This window comes from Thrips palmi, unplaced genomic scaffold (genome assembly GCF_012932325.1).
Source record: "Thrips palmi isolate BJ-2018 unplaced genomic scaffold, TpBJ-2018v1 HiC_scaffold_15, whole genome shotgun sequence".
NCBI lineage: Eukaryota > Metazoa > Arthropoda > Insecta > Thysanoptera > Thripidae > Thrips > Thrips palmi.
In genome coordinates, this window is record NW_023144624.1 from 6,281,215 (window position 1) to 6,295,510 (window position 14,296).

The following is a 14,296-nucleotide window of genomic DNA, read 5'->3' on the forward strand; positions in this document are numbered from 1 at the left end:
AGTTACTAGCTTATTTCATTCCCTCTGTCCTTGGCAAGTGTATTCTAAAATTCACCGATCCTGGAGTTAAGCCCCACTGGCTTCACAAGACGCTTAATCACCCATGCGCTGGGAGGATAGAGAATCCCTCTGGCAGCGGCCGAGTCTCAAGATTTAGTTATTGAATGAAACAGTCCATGCACAGAAACAAATGTCATATTTTATTGAGCTTGATGAATGGTCATACAATTCCTACAAAATTGTCGATCTTGCATCTCAAAACAAATTTCTTCTTAAAACAATTTTACTCTTAAAATAATGCAGATTTGGTAACTAAATAGCTCTGAGCACAGCTCTTCAAAGAAAGCATCTCCCCTTACTTTAACATCCCGTCAAACTAATAAGAGAGACCATTAGGTAACAAAAATTCATAACCCTGCATCATATATCTAGGCTAAAACTGGTATGCCAAGTAACCAGCAAGGCTTACCCATCCCTCGCCCGTCAGGACGAATAAAGTAATTTACAAAATAAAACAATTATTAAACAAGATACAGGTAAAAACTACAATATACAATCAGTACATAAAAACACGTGATGACGTCATGGGCATAAATGTCTCAATGATATGTACAGTGGTAGATAAAACACGTTTGAGGGCGAGGCCCGGCCCGGCCTAGCCCACGACGGGCGCGGCGATGGGGCCGAGGGAGGGCAGGGCGGCGCGGGTCACGCCGGACACCAGGGAGACGGCCCTGGCCAGGATGCCGAGCAGCAGTGACCAGACGCGGCGGGCGATCTGCGACCGCGACAAGACCAACCGCCACATCAGCGTCACCGTCACGAACTGGCTCAGCCGGTGCACGAAGAACATCCTGCGAGACAGACACAGCGAGCTCAGCACCAATAGGCAGCCCCCACACATTGCGAGAGGCGTTTCGCCGCCGTCTCTGTCGCACTCACGGGCTGTTCCATGGGAGTGCGAGAGAGACAGAGCGACACGCCCGACCGATGCCGCTTACTTCCTGAGGTGGGCGCGCGCCTCGGGGAAGGTGCTGGGGTCCTCCTTGAGGATGAACTTCCGCGTCCCCAGGACGTACGTGTTGAGGTACGCGTCCCAGTCCAAGTCCGCGATGCCGAAGTCGAACACCTTGCGGTCTACGGGCGTCAGCTCGGCCAACAAGTGCTGCACGTTGCCGTCCGCGAAGCGCCACTCGCTGGTTGTGAAGAACTGCAGGCACTTGACGGCTTTGGTCAGGCGCTGCTGGATTCTCACCATCCTAAGCAGAGCAAAACGTTAGTTGTACGGTGGGACTTGTAGCGCCCAGGCCAGACCTCTAGAAGGACACTCACTGCGGCTTCTTGCCCGACGCGCGCGCCACGCCGTCCATGATGTAGGACGGCACCACGTGCAGCGCGAAGGCGCACACCTCGTTGTACATCGACGAGCTCTTGAAGGAGCCGCCCGGGTACCACAGCACGTTGTTGTAAGGGTTGCGTCGGAGGTGGGTCCTGCCCACGTTCTCCAGCACGGACCACTTGATGGGGTTCTGCGCGCCGGACACGCAGTTGTACACCACCACCTCGTTGGCGCACTTGTTGGCCTGCGGGGCAGAGAGGGGTAAGTCCGGGGCGACGGCAGGTACGTGGCGAAGCAAGGACGAGAGGCTTACGTCACCGTCGGGCTCGCGCGCCGCGGCAGACAGCGCCCTGCTCCTCACGGTGGCGGTCTTCCAGGCCACGGCCACCAGCAGGTTGATGCACACGTCCACGGGGATGAGGTCGGCCACCATGTCGCGGTGGCAGTACAGCGTCCGCAGCACGCCCTTGCCCGCGCCCACCAGCAGCCCCGTCGGCCCGTTCATGTTGTCCACCCAGCCGGGGATGGGCTCCCGGCGCGCGGCCGTCACTGACACAGGACAAGGTCACCACACGCACGCCAAAAAACACAACCGAAACCCCAGTTTCACACGGACTCCAGGCCAGCGACTTACCGATAGACGGCCGAACGATGGCGAGCGGCAACTTTCCGGCCTCATTCATGACCAAGGTCTCGGCCAGGGCCTTGGTGAACGTGTAGGTGTTGGGCCGGTTTCCGAGAATCCTGAAGGACATGAGAACGGAAAGTTCAAACATACGCAAAGCGGTGCGCGGTGTGGCGCTCAGGTAGTGGCCGTTCGGGAGGCACTGGAGGCAGAAGTCGCAAGACTTACTTGGGCGTCATGTGGTCTGCCATCTCCGCGTCCATCCAGTCCACGCACTGCGCCAGCTTCTCGGGGTCCGTGGGCGCGGGGTACACCTTCTCCTCGACCTCACTGCGGTCACAGTTGCAGTACGCCGTGGACACATGGACGAAGGCCTGCGACAAGGAGCAAGGTCACGGGTTCGAATCCAGCGAGGGCCCCCCCTGCCTTTTCGTAAGGCGTTGGCCAACGCCGCGGCCAGTGGCGCCTTGGCCTGCAGCCAGCGCTCCATGGCCGCGGGCGCCGCGGGGGCCGCGGCGTCGTGCCTCCACGTCGTACTCACCTCGAGCTTCTTCATCTGGCGGGCCAGCTTGAGCATGCGCTTGGTGCCCAGCATGTTCATCTCGATGGACAGCTTGATGGCCTCGTCGAACTTGACGGTGGCCGCCGAGTGGAACACGACGGACACCTCCTCGACCAGCAGCTCGCGGTCCGTGGTCGAGATGCCGAGGTCGACCATCGTCATGTCGCCGGGGATCGCCACCACCTTGCGCAGCGCGTCGGGCCGGCTGCGCCGCAGCTCGTCGAAAATCTGCGACAGCGAGAGAGCGTCAAGTACTTGCTCTGCGTTGTCGTTCCGTAGCCCCGCGTCGCGCGGTGCCCACTCCATGTTGCTTACCGTGGTGTTGAGCAGGTCGTCCAGGCGGTGGCGCGCGTCCACGCCCCTGCGCGGCCGCATCAGCAGGTACAGCGTGCTCACCTCCGGGCAGCTCCGCAGCAGCTTTTCCACCAGCACCTTGCCCATGAAGCCCGTGGCGCCCGTGATGAGCACCGAGCGGCCGCGGTAGAAGTCGCTCACGGGGCTGGCCGACAGGCTCTCCATCTGCAACACGGCGCACAGGGCGTTCGCCAGGGTTAGAGCACCACCCGGAAGTCCATGAGGAGCTAGAGAAACCCCCGCCTGCTCCGCCCCGTCAGTGCGGGCCGCGCCGGGCCTAGCGTCATTGGCCAACGAACGGCGCGCGGCACATCGCCACGCCACGCCCCATACTTTGCAGTGTGCCAAGGGCGCGAGGCGAACGCGACACGGCGTGGCACGGCACGGCGGCCACGCTGTCCAAGCCCATGAGGAGCCTTTTGTGAAAGCCACGCCGAGCGCGTAATCAAAGGCAGGCGAGCAGCACGGGGGTGGACGGACGGGGTCCGGGGTGGCCCCCTCGTGACGCAACACGCCCAGGGTGTTGTCGACCTCCAGCACCTCCAGCAGGACGGCGTTGGGGGCCGCCACGCGCCGCCCCGCGAGCCGCGTCGTCAAAATATTTGTTCAACGGCATGATGGCTCAGAGTGTCAACTAGCATGTGTCCGAGCGACAGAACAAGCACGGCGCTGGAAGTCAATTATTTGCTTTTCGGGGGAATCGGCTCAACACATTTTCTGCAGAGTTGCAGACGAAGGGGGTGGGAGGAGGAGGGGGCATTCCCCGGCCCAATGCACGAGGGGAGACGGGCGGGGACTTTGCTATGGAGTTGACGCGCGCTTCGAGAGCACACGCCAATTTTCGCAAGTATTCCTGGAAAAGTGGGCCTCTTTGATCACGTGCCACGAGATGAGCTCTCTGTCGTGCACTGGCGATTCCTTCTGGGAATCGGTGTGCAGGCCCGGTAATGAGCGGACACGGCCGAACCATGGGGCCGCCGAGCCGAGCCGCCGAGCCGCCCTCCATCCCCGGCGTCAAGGTGAAGGGGAGCAGAGGCCGGGGGAGGGGCAGGGGCAGGTGTTGGGTGTTCGCGGTCCGCCGCTAAAACTCTTGCACAACCGCCTGCAGCTCGCGGCTGCGTCCGGAACACAACCACACCGGCGGCGCCGAACCAAAAACAATGCACGCCGAGCCCGCTTCCGAACGCGCCCGACCTGAAGGGGCGGCCGGGCCGAACGGCCGGTGGGCGAATCGCACGCAGAGTGCGTCTCCGGTCAGCCTGAACCCCCTCCGGTCCAAAGTCGCCGCCAACACGCGCTGGGCAGCCGGCGGCCGCCGCGGTCCGAAAGCCAGGACGACCCCAACCCAAGGGCCCAACGGCGCAAGGACGGGCAGGCCTTCAAGGTCCCGGACCGCCAGGTCAAGTGGGTCACGCACTGGTGGAGGCCAGAAGGGGCGGCCGCCGGGGTCACAGGCAAATACGGCGAGGACACGGGGAGGGGGAGGGGGAGGGAGGACGGGTTCCGTTATGATACATAAACAAAGGCGGCCGATTTCGGGGAGCTGGGGGAGGAGTCAAGTCCAGTCATTGAACTTCGAAAATTGTCCCAGATTAGACCCAACTGCGGCACGGCACGGCACGGCCGGAGCCGATGACGGCCGTTCTGCGTGCCGCCGCCGGCGTGTGTCACGCGCACGGGCACCGCTTCGGCAAACACGCCCTGAGGTGTGAAAAGAGGGACTTCACGGAACATGGACGCGTCGCCGACGTCGCCTCGACGACGAGACCTTCAACTTGAGGCAATCGTTGCCGCGCGCGGAGTCATTCTGACAGTTTTAGTGCGGTGCGCACTCTATACTCCAAGTTGGGTACGTGCAAGCCGGGTTTTTGAAAAACCAGTCCCGCCATCATCGGCAGCGATAAAGTGCGACCAAAGACGTATTTCCATTACAGTGCATCAATCGTCACTGGCTGATGGTCGCGCGACACTAAAACCGAGGCACATCCGAGCACATCCTTTATGCGACCGCGAAAATGCCATTCCGGCACACCCAAACGGCCTAACGGCCAAACGGCGCAATGCAGCCATCGCTGCCAGCACACTCGACCGTCGCGGCCAATTCGAGTCAATCAATCTTGCATGCAACACGTCGAAGGCACATTCGGACAAAGCGGCCCGCAGTTCCGCTTTTTGCTCAAAAAGTGTCCAAGACAACCCAACGGCGCGATTTCACCCTCTCAGGTAGAAAGCCGAAGAACAGCGAATTTTGTAGGGAGGTAAGTTTTTTCCCGCCAGCCAGTTGTCAAAACTCTGCAGGGGCATTGGCCTGCACTTTTGGAGAAGAGTGGGGGAAGGTGACCCAGTGGCGCAGGCGGCGCAGGTGGCTTCATATTGGGGGCGTCCAAAATCAGCATGCGCGAGGCGCTGCCTATGACTGGGCGTGTCTGGCTGCGTCCGGGGCGGCCGCCAGACAGCCACAGACAGCGCCGCCGCGGGCTGTGAAGCCTTTGCGGGCGCCGGGGCGAGGGCGTCGCCGGGGCGTCGCTTTCGGACGCGGGCGACGCGGGCGCACAGCCCAACAGACACGATCATTGCATTCTAACGGGGTCCGCCGGGTGCTGGAGGGAGGGGGAGGGGGAGAGGACGGAGGGGTGGGGGAAGAGGGAAGAGGGAGGAAGAGAAGGGGGAACCACGCTGGCTCGCTGAGTCCTCCAGCAAACGCGAAATCGTGTCGGAAATCAAAACGCGCATCGATACCCCCCCCCCCCTCCCGGAGGACTGTTGGGCCTACCCGCAAGAAACAGGCAATTCGGTGCACTAAACTGACAGGAGGAGAGGTGTAACAGAACGGTACGAATGCGCTGGAATAATGGCGCATGCCCGCCTGATGCCTGTACTCGGGTTGCGAGACGAAGTCGACCGGAGAGACATCTTCTGCGTCTTGTTTTCTCGCGTCTTCGAATGAATAAGATGAGGCTGGAGACATCGCTTTGCCGGGCCCGCTACGCCAACGCCACGCCTCCGACGCGACCCAAGCGTGAATGCACTTTGATGGCGAGCCAATTAGAATGCCCGCTAGAGACGGACTCAAACAGGTCGACTCGTTGGCACAGGCTGCTGGACCGTAAAGACGAACCGGCACGATTGCCCGTGGACCGGACCAGGCCATCACTTCTGTGTAATATTTTTCCTACCGGCCTCTGGTTGTGTGGCGTATTGCACTTCACGTTTGTTCGGGACAACTTGTCGAGCGACTTGCCGACTTGCTGCGGGACGTTGCGCGGGTTACGTAAAGTCTGTTCATTAGCTTATCCGAGGGGCTGCGCAGGGAGCGCAGATGATACAATGACCAATCCGAGGACCATTCATTTTACCCAGAGGGCATCCACCGTCAACAAAGACTTCCGTCTGGATGTGACTCTTGCAGGGTGCCATGGAAGGGACGATTACTCAACGGGTCCAACCAGCAACGCAACAACTCAATTCAAATTGAGCTGATGCGGCCAGGTAAAGCCAGCCATGGACCTCAGCACGGCAGTGGGGTGGAGAGCACGGAGTCGTGCCTTGCTTGCTATCGTCGAGCCGACACGAGTTTTGTGCAGCCCTCTCACTCGCACTCATGGGCTACCAAAGGCCATCTCCTCGTCCCTACCTTATTCTCGCGTCGGTTCCACTATTTAGTTGTCCCATCTAACCAAACAAAAACAACAACAATCGCTTTCGCTCTCGTTTCCGACAGCGACCTTTGGTGAACACGCAGCCACAGCAGTGCCGCGCCACTGTGCTTGACTGCTCGGCGCCCGGCGGGAGGGATGGTGCTCACCTTGCTCACGTTCACCATGCTGGTCCTGTTGATGTCTGGGCGGTATGGTGCCGGCTGGCCGAAACCTCACACACACGCACTCGCGCACGCACACACACGCACTGTCGCTCGCGCACTAGATGGACGTGGGCCCTGCTCGGCAGTGCTCCTCCGTGGTCCGCCCGCTTCCTCTCGACACCGGTGTGACACTGACAATGGCCCTAGCCGCCACCAAACGGCAAGCGACGCGACGCCAAGCCCGCCAAGCAGCGAAGCGCAGTCGGCCACCTCGCTCGTCCCTCACTGATCTGCCCCACTCCGCGCGGCACGCCGTCAGGCCGTCGGCACGCCGTGCCAGTGGCTGGCTGTGGCTGGCTGTGGCACGTGTGGCACGGTGACTGTGCCACGCCGTGCCGTGCCGTGGTGCCGGACAAGGTGGTCGTCGCCCGTCGTCGTCGGTCCGTCGGCCTGTCTGCGACGCGTCCGTCTGTCTGTCCGTCTGTTTGTCCGACCTTCCGCCAGTGGCGCGTGGTGTGGCTTGGCGGTGCGTGTGGGGCGCAGGCGCAGCGCGCGGCGGTGACGCGTGCAGAGGGAAGCGGGGGAGAGGGGTGGAAGACGCGCGCTGGCGGGGCTGGCGGGGCTGGCGGGGCTGGCAGCAGCCACCCTTGACGCCGGCCCGGGAAATAATGGGCCGGATTACCCCCGCCCTTCGCCTTCGCCTTCGCCCTGCTCCGCCCGCCTCGAATCACTCCGGGCTGAGAGAGAGAGACCCTTCGCTGCCGTGCGCCGTGCCCTTCCGCCCCGTCGTCCCGCAAGCTGCCGCCGTGCTGCCTGCCGCCCTCCGCCCTCGCAGCTTCAAAGTGCTCCCACCTGATTCTGTGACTCTGGGCTAACGAATCCAATCAAACACAGCCCTTCCTTCTCAGCCTTCCGTCCTTCCTTGCCGTCTCGCAGGGCGCTTCCATGGCGCTGCAGGGCGCGGCCCCTCGCCGTGGCACACTGCCAAACTTCGGGCTGGAGGGTGTCGCGTTGCTGGGCTCGCCATTCGTCATGCGTGCCGGCCGTGCCGGTGCACTCGAACGCCGCCGTCGGCGTGTCGTGTCACCCCGGTGTCGGCGCGGAGCTGGCAAGGTCGGCGCCTGGTGGCAAGCCAACGACCGGACGGGCCGACGGGCCGGGGTGGCGATGGACCCCGGCGAACACTTCTGCGGTGTTCAATCCAGTGCGTGGCGGCACTAATACCGCTCCCAAACTAAGGCGACCAATCGCACTCCGTAACAAAGGTGTTCTAAAGAAAGGCCCAAAGAGTACCCACCCGTTGAGGGAGAACGATTAGGCGCCTTAGATTAGACGCAGTGGCTGCCTAAAGTCAGGCCAAACGACGATTTCTACACATTTGTTACCGTTTCGACAAACTTTGCTGCAATACCGCTCCCAAACTAAGGCGACCAATCGCACTCCGTAACAAAGGTGTCCTAAAGCAAGGCCCCAAGAGTACCCACTCGTTGAGGGAGAACGATTAGGCGCCTTAGATTAGACGCAGTGGCTGCCTAAAGTCAGCCCAAAGCACGATTTCTACGAACCGTTTCGACAAACTTTTTTTCCTTCCATGGTCTTTGCCCGGGCACTGGCACCGCCACCGCCACCTCCACCTTTTGCGAGCTCTCGGGCCACCCCTGTCGCACGGCGGCCGTTCCGGGGACGCTAGTTTGACATTCCTGCGGCCGAGTTTGCGAAACACAGCGGCCGGCGCGGTGCAACGGCTGTGCGGCGCGGCGCAGCGTCGAAACAAAACAAAGTGAGACGGAGCGCGTCGCTCGCGCGTCGACGCCGAACCGCCGAGCCACGCCGAACGCAGAGCGGGGGCGGACCGAACTGGCGACCAACACCCCTGCAGACAGATTGCCGCCCCCACGATCCGCCCCCACAAGCCGCCCCCTCCCCCTCCACGTGCCGAGGGACTTGGACCACAAGTAAACAGGAGGGACGTGCGTGCGTCGTGCGACTCAGTGCCATTTCTCCGAAGTACCCGCTGGACCGCGAAGTGACGCGATTGGCTGGCAAATGTGAGAGATGAGCGCACAGACGGACAGACGCGCTGGGATGCCTCCACTCCCCTCGGCACCTGGGCTCGAACAAACAGAAGGACGGACCGGCGCGCACAGTCGCACCTTACCCAGGCCCTGCCCTCCCCCCTCCACCCCTCTTCACACTCGAGCAGGAGAGGTTGTCTTCAAATTTCAATTTCTTCCTTCTGTCTTGGCATAGACAGTTTTTCTCGGCTTTGCGTTATACAAGTTAAATAGGAAACTGAATGACGCAAAGCCGAGAATATGACAGATTGGACTACATAGGACACAAGTGATTGCAAGGACTGAGGTGCTGAAACGGAATCAAAAGGAAGGCTCTAGAAAACTTCTAGGCGGCGTATGTTGCTCTAGAGCCCGGCCAGCCTGCCGACATCCTCGCTCAAGTTGGAATTAATTGCACTGCTGTAAAATAGTAGGCGGTGCGGTTTTCATCTGTCTGACGGGGCTTTCGATTGTGGGTGTACTAACTTGTTTTCGTTGTCTTTTGTTTTTCAAAAAATAAATTTGGAAAGAAGTATTGAGAACACTTAGAGGTCATGTTTTTCAAAGGGCAGTTACCACGGTAACCAAGCCGCAGCCTAGCGTCCATGTCGCGACGGGCGGTTCGAGCCAAGCCCAGTCCAGGCTGCGCCACCCCTGCGGCGATGACGAGGACCCCCGCGAGCGACGAGCTGCAGTTTCTGGAAGGCCCTGGACTGGGGCTCGCCCTGGGGAGGGGGGGCTCTCAAGTCCGAAGCAGTCTGAAGGCTCTGGTGACGTGTGTCGGTCGAAGCGAGCTGGCGGTTTTAGTTTATTCCTATTTACTTTCGTCTCCGCTGCCCGGCCGGCCGGCCGGCGCCCCGCCCCTGCCGCGGTCCAGGGCGGCCCGCCAAGCGCGTCAGGCGCGTCAGACCGGGGAGGTGCTAATGAACCCTTGAACGGCGCTTTGTTTTGCAGCATCCTTCGTGCGTCCCGTCCCGGTGCCGTCCCGGTGCCGTCCCGGTGCCATCCGCACGCGCGTCCCGTCAGTCCCGTCGCCCCGTCCAGTCAGTCCGCCGGTTGCCATCCAAGTGCGCCAAAGTGCGTCAAACCCGCCGGCCAGGCCTGGCCAGGCCGCGCTCGCCATTCGCGCACCCGAAGTTAGCGCCCCGCCTAGGTGTGTTCACTCCCCTGTCGATGGACTGCCGCGACCCGCCGGCCGCCAGCGCGCTGTGGGGCCGACGACGGGGCGAGACGACGCGGCCCGGCCGCCTCTTGGACTTCGGCCGCGCCGTCTGCGCCGCCCCGTCACCCGACGTCACGTTTCCGGAGGCCAAGCAGAAAACAAGCAAAACAAACATAAAGAGCACTCGTGTTAATTGGGCTGCCTACTTCTCGGCGCGGCGACAGCGGAGCAGGAGGAGCTCCGCTAGCGGCGCCTCGTCGCTGTCACCGCACGGCCGCAGCTCCTCCAACTACACCGAGTCCAATTGGAGCTAGCTAGACGGCGACGGGGAAAGCGAACAAGTGCAAAGTTCGCGTTTCGCGGATTTTCAATGGGAATTTTCGGAGCATCCAGAGCCGGAGAATGACAGGATCGTCAACGGGAAAGGAAAACGACGCTTTAAACGAATTTCTGTTTCAGAGCTTGCTGAAATAGGCCCGCATAGTCAGACGTGCGCCACATTTTCAACGACTCTGCGGCGACTTTTTGTCGAACATAACGAAGCGCTGCCGCGCTGCACGGGGGTGGGGGTGGGGGACCGCTCGGGATGCCGCGGGACACTGAATGGGCCGTGGCTGCGTGGGCTGGGCAGGGTGACTCACGCCCCCTCCCCCTTTTCCTTCATCCCTCAGTTTGCTTCTCCCCTATAATGCATCCCCCCACCCCCACCCCGTCCGCATCGCAACACACTTCACTCCGTTGTCGCAAACAGTCGCCTCCCCCGCACGTCGTCGTCCCGGCCTGGTCCCGGCCTGGTCCCAGCACGCCCTCCCCGCCCACGCCAGGACGCGAGGACGCGAGGACGCCGAGGACGCCACACCCGCCGAGTTTGCGGCACGCCCATCCCGCCCAGCGCGCCCAGCGTGCGGCGGACGGGACGCCCTGGAGGCGCGGTGCCTCGTTCACCTCGTCGGCGTCGTCGCCCCGTCCTCGTCGAGCGCCTGGCGGGTAGGCAGCGCGCGCGCACCGCTGCCAGCGGGAAGCCTACCTCCCAGGCTGGCGCCTCGCTGCCATGGTTCTTGTGGTCCTTGTTGTTTTGCGCGCTCGTTCTACGTGCTCGATGGATCGGTGAGTTCTGAACGACGGCCCCCTCCCCCCTCCCTCCCCTCCACGCTCCCCTCCCGCCCAACCCTGGCCACCCCTAACCCCATTCTAGCCGCCCAGCTTGCCCCTCCGTGCCCCGCCTCTTACCGCCCCGCCCGGCCTACCCTGTTCGCCGATCGAAGCTCGCCTTCTGGGGCCCGGACGACCCGGACGGCGCGGACGGCGCACAGCCCCCCGGGGCCGAGAGGGCCGAGAGGGCCGAGGCCCAGCGCCACTGCCGGGCCACGGCCGGGCCATCAATGGGGGGCGTCGCCCCATTCATCGGCCTCGTCCTGCCGCCTGCCGCCCCACAGTGGGCCAGAAGCAGGCCAGAAGACCCGTGCAGGCGGCCAAAAATCTAGACGCGTTTTGGGCTCCACAGTCGCTAAACAGGACTCGAACCAAACGTGTGACCCCACCAATGGATTCCTCGTTCGGAGAGCTATCCATTGGTGGGGTCACGCGGGCGGTTCGTGTCCCTGTCGAGCGGCTGTAGCTCAAAACCCGTCCGGAATTTTGGCCGAAAATTTTAGTGGGCCGTAAGAAAGAGCCCAGGATTTAAATTTGTCCCTGGCCTGTTTGGAGGCGACCCATTCATCCTTGTTCTGAGGAAATAGTTCTGAGTGGAATCAGCCTACGTGGCGACGAGTCGGTCACCCCGCGACCAAGCGCTTGCGTGTACCGGTTCCGCCCCTGGGTGACCGAGGTGCGAGGCGCGAGGCCCCAACCCCACAGGGAAGGCCCACCCAGCCGCCCTGACCTGCTCCGGCCCCCATTCACTCGGCGAAAACATGGCTGGAGCTGGCCTGGCTCGACGCCCCCCCCCCCTCCTATCCCCTGCCCTCCTCTTCCGGAGACATGGTAACGCCGCGTCGGCTGCCTCACCGAAGCGCGAAGCACGCCCCGCGTCTTGTTCATTCACGAGCACCACGCTCAACTGCCATTGTCTGTTTTGGGGTGGGGTGGGGCGGGGCGGGGTGGAGCGGGGAGGCGGGGCCCGAGGGGCGTTCTGCGACGTGCTGTGCCCGGTGAGGACCTCAGCGGTGAGGACCTGGGTGAAGGCCGTAGGAAGATCTTGTCCAGGTAGCCGCCAGCTCGGCCAGCACGGCGGGCTGCGACATTACAGACTTGACGTGCACGGTGCACGGCGTTGGCGGCAAGCACACGTTGCAGGCCCTCGCTGACTCGACCGGCCGCCCCAGCGAAGGCAGCTGCTAAGGTTGGGGAAACTGCCATGGCGGCAATTATCGGCTCCACTGTGGCAAGTCGCTGGCGGCCCCGCGCTAGCGTCGGCGTCGTCAGCGTCACCCACCCGCAGCGCTCCTCTTGAATCACAGGAGAGCCTCCCCGTCGCTCCCTTCCCCCTTTCTTCCCCCAAAGCAGGCCCGAAGCAGCGAAGCAGCCCCCGGGTGCCGCCGTGCCGCCCGTTGCAAGCCAGACGTGACCCACATTGCGGGCCCACCCCCAAGCACACCAAGCACCCCCGTCTCGTCTGACCCACATCGGGGCGGGTGGCGGCGTGGCGGCGCGTGGCGGCGCGTGGCGGCGCGTGGCACACCCCACCCGCCTTCATTTCCCTCGTCTTTCCCGAGTCCCGGATGCCCGCACCGCCGCCTTGACGCCAAGCAGGCAGCGGGCAACCCCGTCGGCCACCCTCGCCCCCGCCCCCGCCCCGTGCGCGGGCCGGGCCTGTTCCGAGTTCCGAGCACTCAACCGCACCGCGCCGCTACCCGTTCGCTGAGCTATGCGCTGTGCGCTGTGCGCTATGCGCCACGCGCGGCCCACCCGGGTGGAAACCGAAACCGGGCCACTTTGAGGCTCTTCTGCCAGGATTTCGGCGCTGCAGCCCAGACAGCACGGGTGCGGATTGTCTGTTTTAAACTCGCTGGGGTAAAAGATGGCGACCGTAAAGCACGAAGGCGGAAATCGAATTTTGTCCCGCCCCAGTACTAAGGCGAGCACTCTTGGGCACACTATACACTAACTAGACGGCCGAGTTGACGTCGAGGCGTGTTGGGACGGATCCAGCCCTTCCCTTAATTCCCGCTCCCACCCCAGGGTTTAACTTGTTCGGGGGTCAAGGGGTGGGGCTGACGTAGAGCTCTGCAAGCTTGACGTTTCATAAAGACGTTCCATGGACGTCCAGGGAAGAGTGTCGTCACCTTCCAAACTGGGCACGAGAGGCAATCCTTTTTGGGTGTGTGCTTTCCGGACTGCATGTTGTTGAAATCATTCAAGAGAGGCAGGCAGGCCGTCGGGCGGAAAGGGGGGCGGGGGTGGAACGATCGAGGGCGGTTCGAACCACCTCCCCGTTGTCGACCTGACCCTCCCCGCCTCTCGCATGAATGGCTGCCCCAGCGCCGCCACCGCCCTGGCTGCCCTGGCTGCCCTGGCCCAGGCCATGCCCTGCCGCCCAGGCCGCCCAGGCCGCCACCCACCCTGGCCTGGCCTGGCCTGGCTGACGGGCTGGCGGGCTGGGCCAGCTCACATTCAGAACGTCGAGCCATTCATCGCGACCCGTCCACTCTTTCACACTTTTAATCGATGTCGCAACAGAGACCCACCGACCGCCCGGCTGGTCCACAATTGGGGCGCCGCGGCCCTGGCGGCCTGGCGGCCTGGCCAAGCGAGCCATGATGATGCGTGCTGTGTGTTTTACAAAGCTGCGCCTGTCGCTTCGCTCCCAAGAGTTCGGCACCAGAGCGTGGTTTGGGGGTTTGGGGAAAGGGCGGGAACCCTCGCTGTGCCGCTGTGCCCTTGCTGGGCCTGCGGCCTGCGCCACGTGGAACCGTTGCCATCCTCACTGCGCCCTGTGCCACGTGGAACGCGTTTTCGAGGCCTTCCCTGCCACCGCTACTACCGCTGCCACCGCCGCCACCCTACACCCCCCGCTGTAGGGTGGAGATGTTTTGACTGTGTGCGGCCTGGAGGGGCTGGGCCTGGGAGCCTGGCGCCTGGAGGGGGGCCTGCCAGTGGGGTGGCCTCCGAAGCGACCGCGTCGACGAGGACGGCGTCGGCAGCAGCGTCCGAGAGGGACGAAGCGACACGCTTCGAGTTCATTCATACCGAGATCCTGGCCTGCCGCTCGGGGAAGTTCGGGTCGCGCTCGGCTGCGTGGAGGGGAGGGGGTGGCTGTTGTGAATCACCACCACTGGACTGGGTCCGCACTGCCCCCCTCGCTGCCTCCCTCACTGCCTCGACGCGGTGCCTCGACGCGGTGCTGTGCTGTGCGCCACGTTCGAGCCAAGCGCGCGCTCGCGCTCCCCGCGATCCTGG

General features: G+C 62.9%; 1 protein-coding gene across 2 annotated transcripts; it reads right to left on the reverse strand.

The window, feature by feature from the left end:
* Nucleotides 1-177: 177 nt before the first annotated feature.
* Nucleotides 178-7,057, reverse strand: LOC117641538 (putative fatty acyl-CoA reductase CG5065). 2 transcript variants are annotated; one of them, XM_034378961.1, is made up of 9 exons: nt 6,686-7,057; nt 2,842-3,045; nt 2,506-2,754; nt 2,193-2,338; nt 1,974-2,083; nt 1,653-1,888; nt 1,333-1,583; nt 1,002-1,259; nt 178-854 (listed from the first exon to the last, which is right to left on the reverse strand). In XM_034378961.1, exons 1-9 carry the CDS (start codon nt 6,701-6,703, stop codon nt 656-658), a joined length of 1,671 nt encoding a protein of 556 aa, XP_034234852.1. In that variant the 5' UTR covers nt 6,704-7,057; the 3' UTR covers nt 178-655. The 2 variants fall into 2 exon arrangements, with proteins under 2 accessions (XP_034234852.1, XP_034234854.1); XM_034378963.1 differs by lacking the exon at nt 6,686-7,057 and adding an exon at nt 6,515-6,649.
* Nucleotides 7,058-14,296: the final 7,239 nt, after the last annotated feature.